The sequence below is a fragment of the Eumetopias jubatus genome, unplaced genomic scaffold (genome assembly GCF_037043125.1).
Source record: "Eumetopias jubatus isolate StellerSeaLion01/CBP00866 unplaced genomic scaffold, mEumJub1_p1.0 scaffold_2, whole genome shotgun sequence".
Lineage (NCBI taxonomy): Eukaryota > Metazoa > Chordata > Mammalia > Carnivora > Otariidae > Eumetopias > Eumetopias jubatus.
The window spans coordinates 158,020,391-158,046,729 of NW_028274808.1; the positions used below are offsets into that span (position 1 = coordinate 158,020,391).

Here is a 26,339-nt window from a genome sequence, read left to right on the forward strand (position 1 = left end):
GGCTCCACTCCCAATGTGGAACCCTACGCAGGACTTGAACTCACCACCCTGAGATCAAGACCTGAGCTGAGATCAGGAGTCCAATACTCAACTGACTGAGCCACCCAGTTGCCCCTAAAACATTTTTTAAACAATTTGGACCCTGTACCTGACACAGTGATACTTTGTGGTGCTTTGGAGCCGCCCACCTCTTCTGAGGCTGTACTTACGGTATCTTGGTATGGTATCTCTGTCAGAAAACAAAGAGAATAGCAGCTTAAATTTGCTGTTCACAGAACTCAAATTTACTTTTTTTTTTTTTAAGATTTTATTTATTTATTCATGAGAGACACAGAGAGAGAGAGAGAGGCAGAGGGAGAAGCAGGCTCCCAAGGAGCAGGGAGCCCGATGCGGGACTCGATCCCAGGACTCTGGGATCATGACCTGAGCCGAAGGCAGACGCTTAACCATCTGAGCCACCCAGGTGCCCTCAAATTTACTTTTGCAGTTGAAGATTATACTGAAAAACTAGTAAGGTTGGAATCCAGCGTCATAACCGTAGCCTAGGGGCACCTGGGTGGCACAGTCGGTTGAGCATTTGACTCTTTTGGTTTCAGCTCAGGTTGTGATCTCAGGGTTGTGAGATCGAGTCCCACATGGGGCTCTGTGCTCAGTATGGAGTCTGCTTGAGACTCTCTTTCCCTCTCCCTCAGCCCCTCCTCCCCCTCTAAAGTAAACAACCTTTAGAAAAAAAAAAAACAACTGTAACCTCTTAGCCAAGAACATTTGTCATCTTTAACCAAATTTTAAAATGCCTTTGTAGGATTCACTTTCAAAATCTTGGAAGTATTCTGCCTTAAGTCCCAAGGCACAGTATTCTCTGTTTGGGAGCAGGAATATGATAGCATTTTTAGACTCAATTTTATAATGTCTTTCTTAATTTTATGCTTGACAAAGAGCTCTTACATCTCTTTTTCATTTGATCCTCATTGTAACTGAGAATGATCCTTATTGCGGTATACATAAATAGATAAAAGACCTTAAGATTAAGTGGTCTTAGCAATTTTCATGTTGAGTTGTTAACAGCAGACAGATTATAAACATTTAAAGGAACTGATGGTGCTTAGTGTGGTAAATGTAACATGCATTTATCATAGGATAGTATTGTATAGAATGTTTACAAGTCAGCTGTTTGTAGTTTGGGGAAAGCTCTTCCTCATGCACATGTTGGATTGCAGTGTTGAAGTATCACAATGCTATGGTAGTATTCTTTCACTCCTGCTGTACTTTCCTATACACTGGGGCATTTTTTTTTTTAAGATTTATTTATTTGAGAGAGAGGTGGAGGGCCAGAGGGAGAGAGAGAAACTCAAGCAGAGCATGGAGCCCCATAAGGAGCTCAATGTCACGACCATGAGATCAGACCCCAGCCGAAACCAACAGTCGGACACAACCGACTGTGCCACCCAGGTGCCCTGGGACATTATTTAAAAAAAAATTTGTGTGTGTGTGTTACTGTTGTCTGTACAGTTGCTTGTAATGGTTATTGTAAAACTAGATAAAACTACACATTGGTTATTATTAATAGACCAGTGAGGCAAAAGGTGAGGTGGTTAGGGGGCCCATAAGCCTATGCAGCAATAGGTATGTGGAGATTTACATTAGGATAGGACTAGGTCTTATTTTAAGGACATGTTTGCACAGTGAGACTAGAATGAAGTTTAGCTTTTAGAAATATCAATACCTTAAATGACAGGTTGTACTTTGGAACCACATAAGGCTACCTATAAGTTATGTTTTTTAAAATTGAAATTTTTGTTGAGATAAATGTAGATTCACATGCAGTTTTTAGAAATACTAGAGTTCCACTTCACACTTGGTCCAGTTTTCTCCAATGGTAACGTTTTGTTAATAATATACCTTAATAATCAAGGATATTACACTGATACAGTTCACTCCTCTGATTCAGAGTTCCTGTTATACTTGTACTCACTGTGAGTGTGTATATGTGTTTATTAGGTTCTCTAATAATTTTATCACCTTGTAAGTTCATGTCTCCACCATCAAGGTCAAGATACTCCCCAGTTCCAACACCATAAGGATCCCTCTGGTTGCCTTTTTGTAACTAGACTTACCTCCTTCCGTGCCCAAGCCCTTCCCCCACCCTCACCCCAGTGGAGAGCACAAGTCGAAGGTAAACTTTGGCAAACCTTATTTCAGCAGAATCTGAATTTATAACATTTTATCTAAGTGACTAAAACCATCAGTTCTAGGCTCAGGCACATGTCCTACTTCTGGGAAATGGAAATATTTAGAGATTAGATATTCTGTGGAAATTTTGAGTAGTTAGTGCTAGACAATAAGATATCATAGTGGAGGGTGGCAGTGTGGAAATCCCTAAATTTAGCATATTTTAAGGAAAGAGAAGCATTTAGTTTCTGTTAATGTTTCTTTCTATCCCAACTGGTATACTGCAATTCATTTCTGACGCTCATACCTGGAGTTAGCCAGCATTAGACTCTGCAGCTATAAGGGCTCAATCTTCTATAACACTGCCCTTATTGAGATGCTAGCCTCCTTCCAGCTGACTGGCTACAACTTCAGGAGGTGTCATGACCCTCTCGGGTTTGATCATTTGCTAGAACAACTCGTAGAACTTAGGAAAGCCCTATACTTAGGAGGCAGTGTTTTTTTTTTTTTAAGATTTTATTTATTTATTTGACAGAGACACAGTGAGAGAGGGAACACAAGCAGGGGGAGTGGGGGAGGGAGATACCAGGACCCTGGGATCATGACCCGAGCTGAAGGCAGACGCTTAACAACTGAGCCACCCAGGCGCCCCTAGGAGACAGTTTTATTATGAAAAATAGAACTCAGGGTGCCTGGGTGGCTCAGTTGGTTAAGCGTCTGCCTTCGGCTCAGGTCATGATCCTGGAGTCCCGGGATAGAGTCCTGCATTGGGCTCCCTGCTCAGTGGGGAGTCTTCTTTGCCTTCTGACCCTCCCTCCTCTTATGCTCTCTCTCTCTCAAATAAAAAAATAAAATCTTAAAAAAAAGATAGAACTCAGAAACAACCAAATGGAAATCCACATGGGGTAAGGTCTGAGAGGGTCCTAGATACAGAACCTCCAGGTCTCTGTGGAATCAGAGCCTGTCATTCTCCCAGCTCGTCAGTGTGTTCACCAACTAGGAAGCTCTTTTAAGCCAGAGTTTTTGTTGACATGATTGATTATGGCATGATTAATTAAATCGCTGGCCACATGACTGAATTCAGTCTCCAGACTTACTTCCCTGCTAGAGGTCAGGCTGGCCTAAAATTCCAAGCCTCTTAATCACAAGGTTGGTATTTATGGTGACCAGTCCTATCCTGAAGCTCTAGAAACCCACTTTGGAAATTCCAAAGGTTTTTGAAGCTCTGTGTCAGGAACAGGGCACAAAACCAGATATATGTATTCTTTTTTAATTTTAATTTTTTTTTTGCGATTTTATTTTTAAGCAATCTCTGCACCCAATGGGGGGCTCGAACTTAAAACCCTGAGATCAAGAGCCACATGCTCTACTGACTTAAGTCAGCCAGGCGCTTCTGTATTCTTTATTATGTCACAGCTTCTTAAAGAGTTTGTGAAAATATAAACAGGAAGAATTAGAAAAGTCATACCTTTATAATTACCAAGTTGCCTGTATTTAAATTTATCAGCTTACCTAAGTCTCAACTTTTTTTTACATTTATAATTTTCGAGTTTTCTGAAATTTTAACAATCATGTCTTGGATCTTCTGTTGGATTAAAAATTTAAAGGTTCTCAATATTATGGTTCATGTGATGAAAGTCCTTTAGTTTATAATAATTTTACTGCTAAGATTATCCAAATTGTATTCAAAATGTACAAAACTTTAAATATTTCATTTTAAAGAAGATTATTTCCAATTTTTGGTTACAAATAAACCAAAATAAATGAATTAGAGAAATAGATGAATTGGAGAAAACAAAAAAAACTTGGCATAGCCTCTGAGGTACTAACAATAGATAATTTAATGCTTTCTGCTGGCCATCACATTGTTAATTTTTGTGAAATTGTGGGGATAGTGAATATTTTAATTTTGGAAATACATTTTACCACAGCCAAAAAGAAAAGACAGTTTTAAGATTATTCTTTTTTTTTTTAAAGATTTTATTTATTTATTTGAGAGAGAGAATGAGATAGAGAGCATGAGAGGGGGGAGGGTCAGAGGGAGAAGCAGACTCCCCACTGAGCAGGGAGCCCGATGCGGGGCTCGATCCCAGGACTCTGGGATCATGACCTGAGCTGAAGGCAGTCGCTTAACCAACTGAGCCACCCAGGCGCCCTTTAAGATTATTCTTTTTTTTTTTTTTTAAGATTCTATTTATTTATTTGACAGAGAGAGACAAAGTGAGAGAGGGAACACAAGCAGGGACAGTGGGAGAGGGAGAAGCAGGCTTCCCGCCGAGCAGGGAGCCTGACGCGGGGCTCGATCCCAGGACCCTGGGTGATCATGACCCGAGCCAAAGGCAGAGGCCTAACGACTGAGCCACCCAGGCGCCCCCCCCCTTTAAGATTATTCTTAAAAGAACAGTGTAGTCTTTCACTTGCGATTTTTAGGCTGATAAGAGTAACCTCCAAGAGGATATATATATATGCCTGTCTCCGCCCCTCAGAGCCAAAATTGATACCTTTGACTGCTTCTACTAGGAAACAGTGACTTGTGAGAATATGAAGATACTGAAGTATTCCATCTCATATATAAATAGCAACTGATACTAGAAATGAATTAAGTCAATTTTAGGTTTACTCAGAAGAGACAGGTAACTGACAAAACTGTCAAACACAGATTTCCTCTTTAGACAGTCCTTTTTCTGCTAACTTTCTGATTCCTTTTATCATCTCTTGCCTATGCCTCAGGCAGGGAGAAAAATAAATTTATTTTAGATCTAAAGAAGTCGTTATTCAATTTTCATGGGCCATTTCTTTTTACTTATTGTAATAGGTAGGCATAGCCCAGGAGTTCTGTAATTCTTCCCAGTGATTAACTACTTTCGTATTGCATTAGTCATGCATTTTTTTTTAAGTTTTATTTATTTCTGGGAAGCCTGGGTGCCTCAGTTGGTTGGGCGTCTGCCTTTAGTTCAGGTCATGATCCCAGGGTCCTGGGATTGAGCCCCACGTTGGGCTCCTTGCTCGGTGGGGAGTCTGCCACTCCCTCTCCCTCTGCCTGCCACTCCCCCTGCTTGTGTTCTCTGTCAGAGAAATAAATAAAATCTTTTATTTCTCTGACAGAGAGAGACACAGCGAGAGAAGGAACACAAGCAGGGCGAGTGGGAGAGGGAGAAGCAGGCTTCCCGGCGAGCAGGGAGGCCGATGCGGGGCTGGATCCCAGGACCCTGGGATCATGACCTGAGCCAAAGGCAGATGCTTACGCGACTGAGCCACCCAGGCGCCCTTAGTCATGCATTTTTTAAAGTGATAATTGGAATTGCCTAATTTTTCTCCCCTAAATGGGAATCAAATTGGATTTTATGTTTTATTTTCTTCAGCCCTCTGCTGGTCTTACTGTCTAAATTTGACAACCTAGCTGTGGTTTTCAACCCTGGCTATGCTTGATGATCTTCTATAAAAATAGAGGTTCCTGAACCCATCCTGTAACAGGCTAGACCAGAATCTCCAAGAGTTCTAAATTGGGAACTAATTAGTTATCTAGAATCCAGGGGGTCCACAGCTCCAGTTAGATTTTTATTTGAAGTAAGAATCTTTTTTTTTTTTAAGATTTTATTTATTTGATGGAGAGATAGAGAACACAAGGAGGCAGAGCGGAAGGGAGAGGGAGAAGCAAGCCCGCCCCCCCCCCCCCCCGCCCTGAGCAGGGAGCCCAATGCAGAACTCGATCCCAGGACTCTGGGATCATGATCTGAGCCAAAGGCAGACGCTTAAGTGACTGAGCCACCCAGGCGCCCAAAGTAAGAATCTTATAGCATACATTTAAGATGGTTAAAAAATTACTTTTGGGGCACCTGGGTGGCTCAGTTGGTTGGGTGACTGCCTTTGGCTCAGGTCATGATCCTGGAGTCCCGGGATCGAGTCCCACATCGGGCTCCCTGCTTGGCAGGGAGTCTGCTTCTCCCTCTGACCCTCTTCCCTCTCATGCTATCTCTCATTCTCTCTCTCTCTCAAATAAATAAAATCTTTAAAAAAAAATTACTTTTGGGAGATCAGTTTCATGACCAAGTGTCAATGTTAACAATATGGGGCAATAGCAACTCAGATTCCAATATTTCATTAGTAAAAATATAAAATCAAAATGAAGTAACCTCTACCTATTTTTACATGAATGTTCATCAGTTTATTATGTTGTTTTTATATTTATTTGTTTGTTTGTTTAGTGGGCTCCATGCCCAGCGTGGAGCCCAGTGCAGGGCTTGAACTCATGACCCTGAGATCAAGACCTGAGCTGAGATCGAGAGTTGGACTCTTAACCTAGTGAGCTTACCCAGGTGCCCCTGTTTTGTTTTTAAAGAAAGAATATTTGATGTGAATTTTTTCCCTGAAGATAAATATCCATATCTTTATTTCTCAATACAACAATCTTCTAAATAGTGGAGTGGCGATTTATGCCGCAATAGTTATATATTGCAGGTGTGCCAAAAGTCCTTTCCTATTTTAATTTTTTTCCTGGGGTACCTGGCTGGCTAAGTTCATGGAGCATGTAACTCTTGATCTCAGGGTTGTGAGTTCAAGCCCCACATTGGGTGTAAAGATTACATAAAAGTAAAATCTTCTAATAAATAAATAATTTAAAAAATCAATTTCTTCTCTTGTGGGTTTATACCTTTGCTTTTATTTTCACGTGAAAGTTTAAAATAGCATAATTTCTAGAATGACTAAATATTTCCTGTTTCATATTTTTAAACACATTCCAAATTAACATATAAACACACCAGACAATTTTTAAAAACCCTGTCAGTTTATATCTGACTTAATGTTTTCCTTTCACATATAAAAAATTATCTTGAGGTATTGTACTTAAGTGAGTCCAGAAGACTAACAAGCTAAAATCTTCTGAACGCTAAAGTTCTTAATTATTTCCTTTGAAATCATCCTGACTTATTAAACACAATCTGATTTTAACTCTTTTACTTTTAACGTCAGGGTCGTTACTGTGATGCCCTGAGAAACCTTAGGAGCCCAGAGTTTTGTTGACCTTTGTTATCATACCGCTAGTCAGCTGCATGTTCCTATCGAATTAGTCTCCTTAATTTCTCCCTGTTTTTGCCTTTCACCATTCTAGCAGCTTTCCTTTCTCCCACTGAGCTTTTAATCTGTCGTATCTGATAACTCAAAGAAGTTTGCCAGGAGTGTGGGGAATTTGATTACCTGGTTTGTTAATCAATATGATCTCTACATTTTCCAAGGCTATATGAAGCTTTAAACTAAAAGACTATGTACGAGGTCTGTGATGGCTAGCTAGGCTTTTGCTTGGGGGGATCCCCCTATTGCTCATTTTGGTTTGTGTAAAAGGCAAACCATCATGTAGAAAGCACTTAACTTTCCTTCACCCCTTTAGTATCCTGAACCATAGGACCGTGTTTCTCAAACTTGAGCATGCCCAAGTTCCCAGATGATGCTGATGCTGCTAATACTCTGAAAACCACAGCTATAGGGAACGTTACTGTCATTAACAGTTTTCACCTTCCATTTCTGTATTTTGTAAATATGAGTATTACTCTTCATATAATGTCATAAGCTTGTATATGTTCTTATAAGATTAGTTATTATAGCATCTTATATATTATACATCAAATGTAATAGAATCATAAAACCCATCATAAGGTCCCCACCCTCATGACCTCTAAACCTAATTATCTCCCGAAGGCCCCATCTCCAAATGCTCTTACATATGTTGATATGACTTTAGAAGTGACACAGTTCAGTCCATAGCAACATCATATAATAACATCTTAGGTATTTTTTCACACACACAAAAACAAAAAATACTGTTTTACCTGTACCAGGACTTTGTTTTACATCTCCCTGTCTTAGGTCTTCTGACATATTACTGACAAAGTCATCTTCAGCTACATCTCCAGCAATGACTGTGTGAATATAGTGGGGTATATGGTGGTTTGGTTTTATTCACTTTCAGGATAGTGTTTTAAACTCTAATATGTTATTATCCCTTTTAAAGTGAACCTCATGGGGGTGTCTGAATGGCTCAGTCGGTGAAGCGTCTGCCTTCAGCTCAGGTCATGATTCCAGAGTGCTGGGATCAAGCTCTGTGTCAGGCTCCCTGCTCAGTAGGGAGTCTGTTTCTTTCTCTCCCTCTGCCCCTCCCCCACTCGTGTTTTTTTTTCTCTCTCTCTCTCAAATAAAATCTTTAAAAAAAACAAACAAACCGGGGGGCACCTGGGTGGCTCAGTCAGTTAAACCGTCTGCCTTTGGCTCAGGTCATGATCCCAGGGTCTGGGGATCGAGCCCCGCTTCGGGCTCCCTGCTCAGCAGGGGGCCTGCTTCTCCCTCTCCCACTCCCTCTGCTTGTGTTCCCGCTCTCGCTGTCTCTCTCTGTCAAATAAATAAATCTTAAAATTAAACATAAATAAAAAAATACTGAATGCTAAATACTGTGGTTGTTTGCTTTTCTCTAGCTTAAATTCCCCACCCTTAAACATCTTTAGTCTTAGATTCCTATAGCTATCTGGTGTTGTCTCTAACAAGGTCTTCTGACATATAACTGATAGAATCACCATCAGCTGTATCTCTAGCAATTACTGTCTGAACATAATCATGCTGCTGCTGTTGGGTGACTTTACCACTAGTCATCTTAATTTTAATGGGACAGATGTATAGTTCTCTAGCAGACCAGTTTCTTCTCCACCAGCAAAAGATTTCAGGACTTCTCGCCACCATTTCTCAATCCTAACTCTCTGTCATTGCCTCTGTTTCCCCTAGATACACATTCATACTTTGAGAATTAGGACTGCATTGTTTAAGGCAGATATTAAGATCTAGAAACTTTATGGTTAGTAGAGGTCTTTAAGAACATCTTATCAAGTCTAGAGGAGACACGTGACTTAAGATTCCACAAAGACTGAGCTAGAACTTCGATTTCCTGACTCTTGGTGTAGAACTCATCTAGTTTATTTCATGCTGTCATATCTCTGTGTGTATTGTTTCTCAATCCTTTGGGTTAAAATCATTTTAAAGAACTTTATGATGTGTCCCAGAAGAACTTACACTTCAAAGACATTCTCATGGGTTTTTTATTTTTCTAAGTTCTTTAATGCTCTTTTTCTGGTCACTCAATTTTACTACCGTTAATATGAAAACTTGCTTTAACTTCTGCCATTTAGAGTTGCAGTTTTACTTTAATAAAATTGGTCTATTTTTAAACTTGTGGAAATCAATTTTATTTCATCCTTATGTATAACTTCGCACTATTCTCTGTGTTCTGGAGGAGATTGCATATACATTAAATCTGTTTCATGATAAATTCAGCCTTTAGCTTTGGAATATAGTGAAGCCTGTTTAACTTAGGTGGTATTCACGTTATCATGCTACTAACATTTTCATATGATGTGACCTGATGTTTAGATTACTTTTCTTTGCCTTCCTACCTGTCTGATCCTCTTCTCTTTTTACATTGGCACATCTAGTGGCTTGTTCTTCATCTTGGAATTCCCATTGTTGTGATTTTTCTGTTTTATTATGTCCCAGAATAGCATCCAACTCAGTAAAAAATTTCATACTCTTAGTTATGCCTTGGTCTTGAGCCATTCTTACAATCTTGTATTCATGTTTTAAGTTTTTGTACTTTGTTCTGCACTGCTTCCAGTCTCTCTCTATTCCAGATTTCTGAAGCTTGGCAGCAATTTGTTCAAATATCCTTTTATTTCTCACTGTTCCTTCTAGTTGTTGTTGTATACTTATATCAGACCAGATGCCAATTAGAGCCCTGACTTCTGGCACAGTCCAGTGTTTTCCTCCTTCATTTGCTATAGTTGGAATAAAAGTTGGATTAATAGAGGGTTCCATAATTGATGTAGAGCTACCTGTATCGGGTGGGGAGGGAAAGAGATATGTACGTAGGTTACATACATAAGACAAGTAAAGTAATTGGATTCAACCTTAGTAAACAAAGAAATTTTCTCCTTAGGAGATGGAGTACAAATCATAGCTTAGCTTTTCTCTGAAACTAATGGGGAAATGAAATACAGAACTTGAATCTATTTCTTACCATGACAGCGACTGGCTTTAAAAGAGTTGTGTTTTTAATTAGTCACATTTTGATCATCTTTTTTTTCTATAATTTCTTACTCTTCCATCCCGCACCTTTGGTATGTGGTGTGTATGTCAGTATCTGTTGAATGTTGAATATATAATTTTGTAGTACTTGTAGAAAGCAATGCAGTTAGAAAGTGGCCCACTGAGGGCAATTTTTGTTTGTTTTTTGTTTTGTGATAGGATCGGTGGGAGCAATTTATCTCCTCTTTTAATCTAATGATCCATTGGCTACATATCAGTATCTCCTGGGGAACTTTTGTAAATGACTACTTTGCTGTTACTCCTACCCCTCATCCCCAGATTATGATTCTAGTGTGCAGTCAGGTCTGAGAACCAAGACGATTCATGAATAAAGTGTTGGAAGAGTCACATTATAACAACTGGTGCTTCTTACTCCTTATGAAAATAAAAGATGTCCCATTGGTCAAAGACCAAATGTCATTTTAAGTGAAGTATTAGATTTTTTTAATGCAAGGAAATGTGTCAGAAATTCCATAATGCCTTCAGCAGAATGTCCCCACTTAGAAATCCTAGCATGGTACCTTTATGTTACATCTCTAGCACAGTTTTGCAACTCATTTTATGATAATGACTTTACTTGAAGTTATATTGGTTATTTAAACAACCACATTATTTTGTGTTTTTCTCAGATTTCATGTTTATGTTTAATAAAAAGGTAGTTCAGACTGCAGTATCTATAATGTAAGTCATTAAAAAAACACTTTTTAGCATTTACCTGAAGTGTAGGGAGCTGTTTTTATTTTGTGGTGTGTTTAATGTCTTTGTTTTGAAATGATATTCAGTATTTTTCCTTACTTGAATTAACAACCTTCAGTAAAAATTTAGAAGCAAAATGGGGATTTATATTGACTTTAATTGGGTGAATAAAACCATCCTTGACCTCATTGATTTGATATTACTTACTTTCAGATGTAGAGTTCTGTTTGTCTTAGACCTCAGGAGTGCTAAAGTGACATGTTCATTAAATATTAAGCACCTACTATGTATAATTTTGACCATTATATTCTCTATTATGTTTAAAGAATAAAGGTTGTGAATTTGAAGGCTAATATTACTAGGCAATTTATATTTTGTTAATTTATTTTAGAAATGATTTTTTTTTTTTAGTATACATTGGTAAAAAAGGGAAACATAACATTTCTATCAGGAAAAATCATGCATTTTTCTTAGAAACCAATCTTACTTCTGATTTGGAATTTGATCAGTTTCATTGTATTTTTGACCCACAATACTGTACCTAGTTCCACTGGTCTGATATGAGAAACCAAAAGTAAAGGATTTCCTGAGAGGTCTTCCTTATCTTGTAATGTAACTGACATTTTGCCTGGAAAGAGAACAGAATTCCTTTTAGAGTAAGTTCTAAAGAGGTTAAAAATTGAATTAATAATGACAGAATGCTAGAGCTTGAGCTGAATTTGTTCATGTTCTTGAAGGATTATTGATTCGTGAGACACATTTTGTAATAAAGTGGTATAATATGGTTTAATACTTCTCTATATAAAGAAAATTTAATTTCTTCCATCCATTGACATGGTTTATTTTGAACTTCCACTAGATTTGTTTGCTGATTTTTTGTTTCTAGGGATGATTGTGGTTCGTTTTCAAATCAGATGAATGATTTGAAATGTTCAAATGAGATGTTTTCCTGGGGTGGCCTTGGTGGCCCAGTCAGTTAAGGATCTGACACTTGATTTCGGCTCAGGTCACGATCTCAGGGTTGTGAGATCCTGGAGTCCTGGACCAGACTCTGCACTGAGCATGGAGCCTGCTTAAGATTCTCTCTCTTTTCTCTCTCTCTCCCTCTCTCTCTCTCTGCCCCAACCCCCCCTTAACGCTCGTGTTCTCTCTGAAAAAAAAATTTATTATTTTTAAAAATAAAATTTTTAAAAATTTATTTCTGTAATTTAGGTACTTTAACATAATAGGCACTTGGTAAATGATAGTAGCAGTATAAAACAGAGGTCTTGTAATGAGATAATCAGAAAATCTTGTTTAATTGGCATATTTGGTCAAATAGCTAAAATTTAAATGTATCTTTTATAATTAGCTGATTGGTAAATACTAAACTTTCCAGAAATTAATCTAAGTTATGTTTAAATGGACCAAGGGATGTGTCATTTAAAAGAACCATGCCAACCTTGAAAAATGAAATCGGTCCCCTCTTGATCTCCTGGTTTTATGGCTTGGATGTTTTCCATAAAATGAGGCACAGACTACTTTTTAGAGTAATCAAAAGAGGAGGGTAATAGTGAGGAAAAACTAAAATACATCTTTCAGAGGAACCCAACATAGAATTTTGGATTCAGTTGGCACATGAAGATGAATCTTAATTACAGTGAGGCTGAAGACTGATCAGGAGATAGTTAAGTACGTTTTGATTACTCTTTGTAATTTTCTGAATCAAAGATTTATTATTCATCTTCTATCATTTCCATATGTTTTTTTCAATTTTGTTTTACTGAGTAACAAATAGCATTCGATTTAACTTTACATTAGGAGATCAAATATTAGGCATGATTTTAATGGCATGAACGTTTAAAATCACAATTCACTATTTAGAGGCATTCCATTAAAGAATAAGAAAAGGAATGTTTGTCATCTTAAAGATTGTATTAGGGATTCCTATTTTAAAATAGAATAACAAGTGAAAAATATGGGAAGCATTACTGTTTTCGCATGGCATATAGTTGGGAATATGAAAAGTAAAAATCTGTAGTTACATAAGATTTCTCTTTAAGAAGTGTGGAAGATGATATACCTAGTTAATGTAACATGTGAGCGTCATGAGAACAGCAAGAAAAGGTAATGGTTTGCTATTCTGTTATCTGATTTAGGGCCTAGTTTTATGTTTGTTGAAAACAGCCTGGAGCTAAACATATAGTCCAGAGTGAAAAAGAAAAGCTCTCTTCCCAACTTCTTCAGGGGTATTTTTTTTCTTAGGTTGATCATTCCTAGCATCAATCCCAAAATTGTATGCCAGGGTCCTATGCTCTGGAGATTTTAAACTGAAACTTTTTTTTTTTAAAGATTTTTATTTATTTATTTGACAGAGACACAGCGAGAGAGGGAACACAAGCAGGGGCAGTGGGAAAGGGAGAAGCAGGCTTCCCGCGCTGACTCTGGGATCATGACCTGAGCTGAAGGCAGACGCTTAACGACTGAGCCACCCAGGCGCCCATAAACTGAAACTCTTAAGTCATTACTCCTGATGCATTTGTATCAAGTAAGAGGAGGGAAATAGGGTGGAAATTTGGTCACTGAAGGAATGTGATTTGGTGGCAGTAGTAGGTCAAAGGTATTCTGAGGTTGAGGATGATTACAATTTCCAGAACACGAAGCCTCTTAAGAGTTTGTATTTGAGCCTTTTGCCAAGGCTCAGTCAGGCTACCTGCTGCCTAACAGAGGGAACCAGATCCTCTGTCCTTACCACTTGCATGAGGTTGATCCCAACAGTGGAAAAGGTACATTCATTTTCTTCCCTTCTTCAAAGGTTAACCATACACCAATAAAAATTCTGCTGGTTCCGCCATAGAAAAACCAGAAGACATTATAAATGAATCAGACCTGGAGAAAGGAGGGCTTTCTAAGCCTTAGAAAAGACTGTTTGCATTAAAAACTTTAATCAAAAACTTTGTTTTTTAAATCAAAGACTATTTGATTACATTAAAAACTTTTGAATTCTGTAGGTCAAATAAAAGTCAGCCAGAATTGTAAGGCAAAAGAGATCATGCAATTTCTAAGACCTCAGTTGACACAGTTAATTTGTAAAAATAAACATATAGAAAACTGTTCCATATTGCTAGCAATTAAATGCAAAATAAGTTATTTATTGCATATACCGTTATAGATAGTTATTTGTTTATTAAATTAGCATACTTCATTATTTGTTAAATTAGCGAAGTCTCTCCCCTACTTAACCCCATCCTATGATCTGATATGACACAGTTCTCTATAAAAAGGGACAGTCTCATTGTTAGTAAAGTACAATTCTTTTAGAAAGCAGTTTTTTTAAACACTGTTTCAAAGTAATCATACCCCTTCTGACCAATAATTGAACTTCTGATAGTCTCTCCTAAAGTAATGTTAAATATGGACAAAAGGTATTGATTGTAGCACCTTTCTCTAAGGGGGCAAATATTAACTCTGGTATATGCACTCAAATATTATGGAATCATTAAGTAACGTTTAATCCTGAATTATAATTAGTTCTGGGTATAATTTAAAGATTATTATTAAAGCAAACAAAATGCTAATATGCTTACAATTTTATAATTTAAAAAGTTTAAAGAATAACAACCAGTGGCATTGTGGATGATATGTGGGAAGGGACTAGAAAGTAGGGAGACCATTTAAGAGGTTATCTTAATATTCCATGTGACGGATGAAGTTCTGCATGGTGGTAATGAGAATGGAACAGAAAAAATTTATGAAACATGTCAGATTTTTTTTTTTTAAGGACTTAGTGATTGACCAAAGGTCAAGGGTATCTCAAATGTTTCCATTTAAGTGATTGGACATACAACGATAGTAAGGTGGAAGCAACTTGTAGGAGGATCAGTTTTGAATGAGGGAAGAGTGTGTAGTTTTAGAATTTGGGGTTTGAGATACCTTAAACATACAAGGTTAAGTTGTAATTATGGGCCATCTGCTTGTAGGTGAAAGTGGGGAATTTGGAGCCATGGGGATACTTAAATGGGTTAGAAGGAGATATGGTTTAGTGGAGATTAAACACACACACACACACACACACACACACACACACACACACACGAGAGAGAGAGAGAGAGAGAGAGAGAGAGAGAGAGAGAGCGAGAGAGAGAGGAGAGAAGGAGGAGGAGACACAGAGACACAAGAGAGGGGCAAAAAAAGTGGAGATATTAGCACCCACATCTTAATTACAGCAACACCAACCTCTAGTTAAATTCAAAGCTTTTCAGAAGCTGAATGGTTTACTTCTCTTTAATCAATATTTAAAGCATTTAAATGATGAAGAGTGCAGGATGATTAAGTGAATAAAATAATGTTATTGCTGTTTAACTTGACAGTGACTGCAAAGCTTTCTCAGAATTTGGTATAGTTATCAGAAACATAAAGGGAGTATGTTAAGTGGAGTGGATTTTTTACTAATTTATTATTGAGCTTTAAACACGAAGTTCAGATTAACCTAATTAACCAAATTAACCTAACTTCAACTTTTGTCATTTTACCCTACCCCCTTTCTCATTTGATATCTTACATTCTACCACTTAAACCATTTTCTTTGAGATGTAACATTTATTCATGGTGCCCTACTTTCTGAGGTTACACATCACTGAATGCATGTGCAAGTAACTCATTGCTTTGCAGACAGTAGGTATTTGAGATTTTGAATTGAACAACTCTGCTCTTAAAAATAACATCTGGAAGATTTTGGCTATGGGAGAAATCTCATCACTGCCACTGATTTCCCTGCTTTCCCTGGTGATACATTCAGCTTCTGCAGACTGAATGAATTCTACGTAAATACAGTTGGGCTTAATACAGCAAGTCAAGAACCTTGTTTTAATATCTAAATCATTTAATCATAAATCATTTAATCTATCAAATCTATTTTTATTTCACTGATTGTTTAAATGGAACTGTTCTTCCAAACGAGGAATGAAGTTGTTTATCAGTTCCTAGTATTTTAGTGCTTTTATTGATAAATTTAGGAAAATGTGAACGTAAATACAGAGCAGAAAGTTCTGTCTTGTTTCAAGAAGCTGTGGAGAAACAACAGTGGAGCAATATATTAGATTTTTTTTCTTTTGCCACTCTTAAAAAATTAAAACCTAAAGTATTTTCAAAAACCCAATCCATTTTCCAAAAAACGTATCAGGCATGCTTAAGGAGAGTTGGTATTAGTGGTTAACGTTACTTTTTTTAAGCGGTTATTGTTATTTTAGTGTGTTTTTTCAGTATTTCACGGATTTAAAAAGTGGAGGTATTTAATCTTTTTTAAAATTTTTACCTTGTGCGAAATAGCATAACAGGTCATTTGTTTTTCTCAACCATGATATTCCAGGCTACGTTTATCATATGGACTCAGAAGTCCCTACTCTTATAGTTAGGTAAAAACAAAAGAATGCTACTTTTTCTTTTTACCTTCAGTGGTCCCTGGAGCTGCACTTTCGCTCAGCCTCAGCGTTGCCAGGCACTTGCCATTTGCATCTTCCTCTGTTAATTGTGTGGCAGGTTCATACTGCAGGATCGCATCCAAATCATGGAAGAACTTCATAGTTTTAGAGCTGTCTCCAGAGTTATGAGCATATTTAACTGTTCTGTATTCATATTTGAGATTTTTGTACTTTGCCCGGCACTGTTTCCAATCTCTGTATACTCCTAGTGCTTGCAGCCTTTTAGCAATGTAAATGAATATTCCTTTATTTCTCAGGGTTCCATAAAGTTGTTCTCGTATATTTTTTTCTGCCCAGACACTAAGCAAAGCTTTAACCTCTTCTTCAGTCCAGTGCTTTCCAGCTCCACTCTCCATGTTGAAAGTGACCTGGAAATGATTCACTATTTCTAGCCAAGGTTTTGTTTCCTAGGAAACCAGACGGCTGGTTGTCAATAAGCTCCAAAGAGCTGAAAAGATCTAGTTTAACTGGTTCAAGCTGCCTGAGGGGAGTAACTTGAGAAACTGCCAAATAAGCAGGCTTTGTGATTAAAGAAGCCTGAACCTAAATGATTACTAACGTTTTTCATTTCAGCTTTAAGGGAAAATTACCCTTGAGATGAAAGGGAAGGAAAACCATTTTTTTATTTCTTTTCTTACATAATTTACTCTGGTTTATTAAATGATTGTTGATTTTAGAAAAATTATTTTAGAAGTGGTTGGCAGAGGTTCTTTCTGCCTTAAGATTTATGGCTAACGTTTTTTTCCCCTCTGTTACGAATCACTTAGTCTTCTAGCATAGGTTAACATTAAAGACCACATCATTTCACTAAAGAAATCCTATGTCACAAATGACCCAGTCTTATAGGGTGTATAGTATTATGCATGTCTATTTAATGTATTGATGATTTAATAAAATTTCAAATTTAATTTTTTTAGATTTTTGCTTTATGGGTATACTTAATGTTGTAGTTTTTCTTGTCATTAAAATACCTAAACAACTACAGCATGTAATTTAGAAAAAGATCCATTTTACCAAATAAGTCAATATATTAATTATTAATGTATACATACATATATTAGAGATTTACTTTTTATTTCTACCGTGATATATATTCTTTTGAACAAAAATTTGTTAATATTTATAGCATTTGTTCAGAACTATTAAAAATTGTGGAGCATTTAGAACCTTTATTTTATCATTTGATACTCCACAGTAGTACAGATCCTCTTAAGTCTTACCGTGTGTTATGCTACCTCTGGCCTAGCTTTTGGCTTCCTTCTCTATATCGTCACCTAAAAATACTAACACAGGAAATGAAATACAAAGTGCCCGATCAGCTTAGGATTTTTAGAAGCAGGATTTATTTTTTTGGTGATAACTAAAAGTGATAGATACATGTTGAGAAAAAAGTGGAAAGTGCAGAAAAGCAAAGCAAAAACCTCAAAAATAAATGAATTTTGTTCATGGTTCTGTTACCCACCACCTAGGCATTTTACCTGCTAATTTATTTGGAGATTTCCATTTATATCTACATACTCAACTTTATTTAGAGGTCACATAGGACAGAGATGAGAAGCACAAGTTCTCTAGTCAGACTGTGTTCTCATCCTGGCTCTGCCACTGCTCTCTGTGTAACATTGGGCAAGTTACTTAACCTCCGTTTCTTTAGTGTCCTTAATCTGTAAAATGGGAATAATAATCATAGTATCTATTTCAAAGGATTGTTGTGAGAGCCTGATGAATTAGATTATTCATGTAAAGGCTTACGACAGTGCCTGGTGTGTTAGTTGGAACTCAGACACTATCTTCTGCTGCTTGCTAGTCACATCATCATGAGTCAAGTGGCACTAGCATGTAATGTGTTGTCAGTTCCTGGATGCTCTTGAGAAAAGTATGCTTCATAAGGAAGCTTATCAATGAGGTAAATTTATATTTAACAGTTAATGCCTTTTTATATTCACAGGGGTCAGGAGAGTGCTGGTATTGTGACCAGCGATGGGAATTCAGTACCAACATTCAAAACACACAAGGTATATTTGAACATAATGAAATGTTGATAATAAAGATAACAGCCAGGTGATAACTCGTATGTTGGTGGGGGAAGGAAATTTGAATAAATAATTTGTATATAGAAGTCATACTCTTTGATCAGCCGTTTCCATTTGTCAAATGAGGGTGTATTTCTTTCTGCGTGGTAGTTTGCTAGACTGACTCATTGAAACAGGTCATTTACTTAAATATTTTAACATGCTTTGAATTTTTAAAATGCAATTGATTTAGTTGATTATATTCGACAAATTTCTGTTCTTCAATGTTTTAATGAAAAGAATCTCATAAAACAAGCACTTCAATATTGTGAATGTATTAAATGCCATTGAATTATTTACCTTAAAATGGTTAATTTTATGTTATGTGAATTTCACCTCAAATTTTTTTCTAAAAATGTTTTATGGTTCTTACAATTAGGTTAGTCCTTATTTAAGATTAGAATTTGGAGCACAGAGGAATTAAGTGAAGTGCATTGTCTAATTTGGGATTGCCTGAGCAGAAACTTATAAAAGCCTTTACTGACTAGGGCCACAAGTCTGTTTTTTTTCTAAGATGAGCTTTTACTTTGACTTTGCAAGGGAATGGGTCTTGTAAATCATGTCTTTACTCAAGACAATTTGAAGAAATTATATATTTCAAACCTTGGAATTGGACACACAAGATACGCCACTACAGGAAACTGTGAATTAGAAAATTGTCAGCCCTTTGTTGTTGAAACACTTCATGGGAAAATAGCTGTGGCACATAATGGCGAATTGGTAAATGCTGCTCAATTAAGGAAAAAGGTAAGTGTTTTTAATGCTTTTTATCATGATTGGGATAAATGAATGAAATGAAATGAAATTATTGGGGATCTTAGTGCAGGATATTTTCTAATTGTTGCCACCTGTTACTTACTGCAGAGGACAACTGTATTAGAATTACCTGGAGTACTTGTTATACTTGCAGATTCTAAGATATCACCCCAGAGACTGGGGTGGGAGGGTGGTCAGTCAGCATTTTAATATGCTTCTAAGATGATTCTGAGGTACTGCTTTAGGGTAGAGATTTGGAAAAGTTAATATATGGTTGTTGTTAGAAACAGAGAAGTTAGGGTTTATGGACTCTTCCTATCCCTTTAGCTTTAGTTCTTATGTTCAAAGCATAAGAAGAAAATAGAATATAAACTTGAAGATAACAAATATAAGAAAAAGTGATTTGGAAACAATTACAGGAAACCACTTGGCGAAAGGGCAAAGAGAGTTTACTTAGGTTCTTTTTTGTTCGTAGCATGTTGTTTGGAGCATTCTGTGTTAATTTGTGCCTATACCTTTATTCATCATCATTTCATCTTCCTTTTTTTAAAATTACTTGGTATATTTATATTCCTGATAGCTTAATTATCCGTTCTTGCCATTCATTTATTGATACCAAGTTTCTTCCATCCATTGGATTCCAATGATCTTGGTCTGGTCACATTGCAAATAAAAACCTCAGGTGGTATTCATTAACAGGATGGTTCTACACACACAGTTATCTCCTTAGCATTCTAGAACCAGGCATTTTACATGGGATAATTAGTGACAAGTCAAACGATGGTGAATTTTGATGTGTGGAAAATATCTAGAACCATGCTTCCATACCACTCATTGTCCTTTTATTTTCAATTCTAGCTTTAGTTATTTCACAGAGCTTTCTTCTGCCCTGTTCTTGGGCTCTAGTATTATAATGATAATAAAATGTTTTTTTGCCCCCAATGAAAAAATAATTTTTTAATTCATACAATCAGAAAAGTATAAATATGAAGTAAAATTAATTTAAAAAAGCTCACCCACTTAGAGATAACCACCAAAAGTTCAATTCTGAACAATACCTAGCTTATTCTTTGTAGACATAATCCCTTATCCAGATGCTGGATTTCACTTCTACACATTTAGCTGCCTACTGAAAATGTGTAGTATGAGTTTAAACTCAGCCTGTACATGTCAGTGGTGATGCTCTTGTCCTGGTCAGTCTTGCTCAGAACCTCGTAATCATCATGAGAGTGTTCAACCAATTTTCATTACATCTTCTACATTTAGTTGTTCAATAGGGTTAATTCCTTTATTCTACTCTATCAGCGATAATCAGTGACGGTGGGTAGCTACCAGCACTACCACCAACAAACCTGGTTTGAGAGGCCCCACTGTAGTGTACCACTCTTAAGGGAATGTGTCCTCTTGGTCAGGATTGTCAAGGGCTGAAAATGTTAGCATCATAGTTCCAAAGTCTTGTGCCTTCTCTACTATCCCCCACCTTTATTGCAGGTCTGCATTCCTTCAGACTTAGTTTTCAAAAGCTGTTCTTTATACTTCCTAGAACACTTTTTTTCTTGCTTAAAAACCTTCAGAGACTTCCCATTGCCTCTAGCAGTGCTTCTCCATTACTATATACATGTCAATAGTAGAATGCAGGATTTTCTGATTTCTTTGTACAATGGTGGGCTGTTGGGTAAAGAAGGGTCAGGTGGAGCTTTCCCTCTAATGATTACACTTTTCTCCATTCTAAATAGCTTCTGAGGCACGGTATTGGTTTGTCAACAAGTTCTGATAGCGAAATGATTACCCAGTTACTGGCGTATACCCCTCCTCAGGAACAAGATGGCACTCCAGATTGGGTAGCAAGGTAATTGTAAAACTAGGCTAAGCTCGTAGCTCTGGTAACAAGAGCTCTGTCTTGCATGTGTTTATAACTGAAGTTACTCATTCAATTATTTAATTAATTTCAGGATTAAAAACTTAATGAAGGAAGCACCCACAGCATACTCCCTGCTTATAATGCACAGAGATGTTATTTATGCAGTTCGAGATCCTTATGGAAATCGTCCTTTATGCATTGGACGTCTTATGCCTGTATCTGATATAAATGATAAAGGTAATGCACCTCAGAAGAAATGTAATTTCATAGTGCTTTTCCAAGTCATTGTCCTACTGTTGGCACACCCTCAAATCTTGAGGCATAGGAAGCTTATAAGTGAGAAGGAACTAGGTAAAAAGAAAAAAAAATGGCAATTTCTAAAGTACATTTCTTTGAGTATTTCTGAGGATGAACCATTTTTTAAGAATTTAATGGACATTCCTGTTTTGTCTGAATTGCCTTTGCCCAGCTTTTTCATTTGATTGTAGTATGATTTCAATGATTTTCTTTTTGACTTATTAGATGTCTATTTGAGACCTTGAAATCAGTTTTTGAAAGAATTTTGGTATCATTAGTTTTATCTTTGGCTCAAGTTGAAGATCGATGTGGTTTTTTTTTTCTTCTCAAATTTTTATTTAAGTTCTAGTTAGATTCATGTGCTCTTAAAGTTGTAGAAATGGGAAAAAAAAGTTGTAGAAATGGATTTTTAAAATGTATTTGGTGTTTAACTGTTCACTTAAAATAGGTATCCTCTTGTAAAATTTCTTGAATCCATTAACTATATTGCCTTGTGATTTACAGAGAAAAAATCTTCAGAAATAGAAGGATGGGTGGTATCTTCAGAATCTTGTAGCTTTTTATCAATTGGTGCAAGGTAAGTTTTGTTTCACTCAGCATGTTCACTTTTTCCACATCCATAAAAATTTTTTTAAATGAAAGTTTTCTTTCTGATGTCTGCAAGAAGACATATCTATAAATGCAGTTTCTTTTGTACATTGTGCTCAGTAGTTGCACTGACTTTAATGTTCCTGTAATACCTTCTAATTCTGAAACTGGCATCTTGTTTTCACAGTCCTATGAGACCTATTTTTAGAAAGCAAGAATCAAGAATCTCTTCAACAAGGGATAGTTATGATCAAAAAATTTAAGCCGAATAAAAATGTTCTCTTTAGCCTCTATTCTTCCAAAACTCAGTAAAACTTAGGGCTTTTATTTTTTAAAATTCAAAATTAGAATTTAGGGGTAATAGATATACGTATTAGATTTACTGCTGGAGGAATATTACTTTTTAATTTTTTAAGCCATCTCTTAAACTGAACCACACTTTTCCTTTGTAAGGGCAGGGACTCTGTGTGTACTTTACAATAGATGTTATTATTGGTCTTAAGGACCGGTTTATTTAGTCTTCTTTCTTCAACATTGTTTCCCAAGATATTACCGTGAAGTCTTGCCTGGAGAAATCGTGGAAATAACCAAACGTAGTGTCCAAACTCTTGACATTATACCAAGGTCTGAAGGAAACCCGATGGCTTTTTGTATCTTTGAATATGTTTATTTTGCAAGACCAGATAGTATATTTGAAGGTAAATAAAATATCTCTAACTTTTTATATAAGTGTCGTATTTATCTCATTGAAACGTGGCAGTTCTTTTTTTTTTTTTTAAAGATTTTATTTATTTATTTGACAGAGAGAGACACAGCGAGAAAGGGAACACAAGCAGGGGGAGTGGGAGAGGGAGAAGCAGGCTTCCTACTGAGCAGGGAGCCCAATGCGGGGCTCGATCCCAGGACTTTGGGATCATGACCTGAGCCGAAGTCAGATGCTTAATGACTGAGCCAGCCAGGCGCCCCTGAAACGTGGCAGTTCTTGGTTCGAAAGCTTACCTGGCTCTTCAGAGGCACATTGCTTACATGTTGTGGATATGGGACTGAACCTACAAGTCATATGATCACTATTTTTCCCTTTCATTTGACTCCTGGATTTTGTTTTCCTTTTTAGGAGTAAGGATTATGATGTTCAGATATATATTAAGGCCAGGGTTTTTTTTTGAATAGGGAATTCCCCAGTTTATATATTTCCACTTTAGTTGTTTTATATATTTTACTTTACTTTTTATACTCCATGTATGGCATTCTAACAAGCTAATTTTCTTAGAATAATAATATCATGTTAAGTAAAAATCCATTTCCTTTTCCAAACCTTCCAGACCAAATGGTTTACACAGTAAGATATCGCTGTGGTCAGCAGCTCGCAATTGAAGCCCCTGTGGATGCAGATTTGGTTAGCACTGTTCCGGAATCTGCTACACCTGCTGCTCTCGGTTATGCAGGAAAGGTATTTTCTTTGGACATGCAGTGAAATGCTCTTGTAGCACTGAAATTAGAAATCCTTGTATATAAAGAGAAACTTACCAACACATTGTAAGGAGAAAGAAAATGCTGGGTCCTTTACAAGAGTTATTTTCCAGCCTTTTCATTCAATGGCCCTATTTTAGTGGAGTCCACCCAAAGATTAGCAGAATGATCCTCTTCATTTAAAAAGATAACATCATGAATATATATAGAATTTAGTGGTAATATTTACTTATTAAAACCTATTTCTTGAAGTACCCTGGTATATTTGTTCCCTATTTAGTATGGGTGATAATAAAGCCATTTATGTTCATTTTGTGTAATGTTTTTAAATTTATTTATTATTTTAAGCAGGCTCCACGCCAAGCACAGAGCCCAGTGCAAGGGTTCGAATTCACGACCCTGAGATCAAGACCTGAGCTGAGATCAAGGGCTGGTCGCTTAATCGACTGAGCCACCCAGGCTCCCCTTTTTTCTTAAACATTTTTTTTTTAATGTAATATTTTTAGTACTATGCTTAATTGCATTTTTCATAACCAGGTAGATAATATAACTATAGTGATCCTGGGGTGTCCGGCTCAGCATTCACTAGGTTGAAAAGTTTAGCGTATTAGTTTTTAAAAGAAATAATATACATACATTTTAGGTTAGTATTACCTTGAAAGATGGATAAATCCCCGCCTGCCCCCTCAGAAAGTATATCCTTTGCATACTGGTTTTAATTCATTTCTTGCTGATAATTTTTAATTGCTGTGAATTTTTCTGACAGTGATTTATTGTTGTCATGTCTTCACACGCTTAGTGTTCCCTTCCAGGACAGAGAAATATTTGTTTAAAAGCATTATAACTCCTGGCAAAATGAATTGGTTTTCCCACTGAGTATATTACTTTGAATGATATTTCTTTTTTGCCTGTTTTCCCTACAATTTAAATAGTGAAGGAAAATTGTAATCTGTTACTGGAGAGTTCAGAATAGCAATTTCAGATGTTTGTATACATATAACGGAAGCATGACCTAGAGAAAATAGGAACTTAGGGTTCTCTATTGCTGCTCATTGTCCTTTTATTTCTTGTCTATCAGTGTGGGCTTCCATATGTGGAAGTGCTATGTAAAAACCGGTATGTAGGAAGAACCTTCATTCAGCCAAACATGAGGTTAAGACAGCTTGGTGTTGCAAAAAAATTTGGAGTATTGTCGGACAACTTTAAAGGCAAAAGAATTGTTCTTGTAGATGATTCAATTGTAAGAGGCAATACCATTTCACCCATAATCAAATTGCTCAAAGAATCTGGTGCAAAAGAGGTAAGTAATATTAAAACATATCCTAAAGTACTGATAATTAACAACAGGATACTGGCAAAAAAATTGCAATTTAGTACAGTGAATGAAAATGGATAGTTCAATATAATAAATTGTCATCTTTCATATAAGTTGGTTTAGTAATAACTGTGCAGTAACTTGGAAAACATGTATGTAATTTTAAAAACTAAAACCACAAAATAGAGTGCTTTTTAAATTTTTAGAGTATTTCTCTTTTTGAAGATGCAGAACAAATCCTAGTGTAATAAATTTGCCACATTGGGTTATATTTTTAAACCTCAGAGCTTATTCTAACTCTAAATATCTCAGTAATTCAAATTACAGAAGTGATTTTAAAAAATAAAAATTACAGAAGAGATGTAATTTACAACTAATAGTTGAATGGATTCAAAAATAAAGTTTCTTGTAGGAGAAAGTGGCATGGAAAGCAGTGGCAATCTTTATACAAAGCTTTAAAGGTAATTGTAATTATGATGGACGCCTAGGCGGTACGGTCATTTCAGAGTCTGACTCTTGGTTTCCACTCAGGTCATGATCCCAGGGTCATGAGATCAAGCCCGGCCTTGGGCTCTGTGCTCAGCATAGAATCTGCTTGAGATCTCTCCCTCTCCTTCTGCCTCTTCTGCCCTGCATGATTGTGTGTGTGCTCTCTCTCTCTAAAAAGTAAATAAATGAATAAAAAAAAAAAGTGCAATTATGAGTTTCCAACTTTTTTATGACTGTTATTATGATTATGATAATCTTTTCAGATTTTTTTTAAGAGTTTGTGAGTGTGTGAGGGGGTTGGGGCAGAGGGGGAGAGAGAGAGAGAATCTTAAGCAGGCTCCATGGGGAGCATGGAGCCTGAATCGGGGCTCAGTCTCATGACCCTGAGGTCATGACCTGAGCCAAAATCAAGAGTTGGACTCCTAACTGACTGAGCCACCCAGGCGCCCCTTACACGATTATTCTTAAAATGCATGTCAAAATAATATGTGAAAATGATTTCTTTTCAAGGTACACATTAGAGTGGCTTCACCACCAATTAGATATCCATGCTTTATGGGAATAAACATACCAACAAAAGAAGAGCTTATTGCCAATAAACCTGAATTTGAACATCTTGCAAAATATCTGGGTAGGTATTAAAATTTCTATAAACTTTATTTATTAACAGAAAATCCAAAGCTTGTCAGTCTTTACACTTGTAATAAAAAAAACTGTCCAGTATTTGTTAAAAATACATGTTGTATGACATGTTGAGCCAATATTGAACACTGTTCTGAACAATGAGAGTGCCTGGTGTATATAGACACCCTGGTAAGTGCTGTATTGGAGACCTAGGCCAAGGTGAGATCAGGTGGAAAGGAAGCAAGGCTTTCCAGGTAGAGGGAACTGCAGGCATATCAGTTAAAGCCTTACAAAGATCAGATCCCAAGAAAAAAACAATTTTACCATAGATTCTAATAGAATAATTTGGATGTGGGTACAAATCGAAAAGTGAAAAGCTACTCTAGAGTTATCTTTAATAATGAAGTCAGCAGACTTGGAGATCT

At 36.7% G+C, this 26,339-nt stretch overlaps 2 protein-coding genes across 5 annotated transcripts in view; one reads left to right on the forward strand and one right to left on the reverse strand.

Moving 5' to 3' along the window:
- PAICS (phosphoribosylaminoimidazole carboxylase and phosphoribosylaminoimidazolesuccinocarboxamide synthase) overlaps nt 1–16,801 on the reverse strand; it is a 54,845-nt gene extending 38,044 nt beyond the window's left edge. The window contains exons 1-5 of one of the 4 annotated variants that reach the window (XM_088021151.1): nt 16,414–16,801; nt 11,528–11,614; nt 9,603–10,037; nt 7,995–8,084; nt 149–229 (exon numbers count right to left, since the gene is read on the reverse strand). In XM_088021151.1, the coding sequence (XP_087877277.1) occupies nt 149–229; nt 7,995–8,084; nt 9,603–10,037; nt 11,528–11,614; nt 16,414–16,801 (1,081 nt within the window). The remainder of the gene's footprint in view (nt 1–148; nt 230–7,994; nt 8,085–9,602; nt 10,038–11,527; nt 11,615–16,413) is intronic. The other 3 variants (XM_088021150.1, XM_088021152.1, XM_088021153.1) reach the window with 3 other exon arrangements.
- Nucleotides 1–26,339, forward strand: part of PPAT (phosphoribosyl pyrophosphate amidotransferase) — a 36,185-nt gene that overhangs the window by 6,736 nt on the left and 3,110 nt on the right. The window contains exons 2-10 of the mRNA XM_028100716.2: nt 18,391–18,457; nt 19,055–19,261; nt 21,007–21,119; nt 21,223–21,368; nt 21,933–22,005; nt 22,563–22,714; nt 23,339–23,466; nt 24,565–24,786; nt 25,801–25,921. Coding sequence (XP_027956517.1) covers nt 18,391–18,457; nt 19,055–19,261; nt 21,007–21,119; nt 21,223–21,368; nt 21,933–22,005; nt 22,563–22,714; nt 23,339–23,466; nt 24,565–24,786; nt 25,801–25,921 — 1,229 coding nt within the window. The remainder of the gene's footprint in view (nt 1–18,390; nt 18,458–19,054; nt 19,262–21,006; nt 21,120–21,222; nt 21,369–21,932; nt 22,006–22,562; nt 22,715–23,338; nt 23,467–24,564; nt 24,787–25,800; nt 25,922–26,339) is intronic.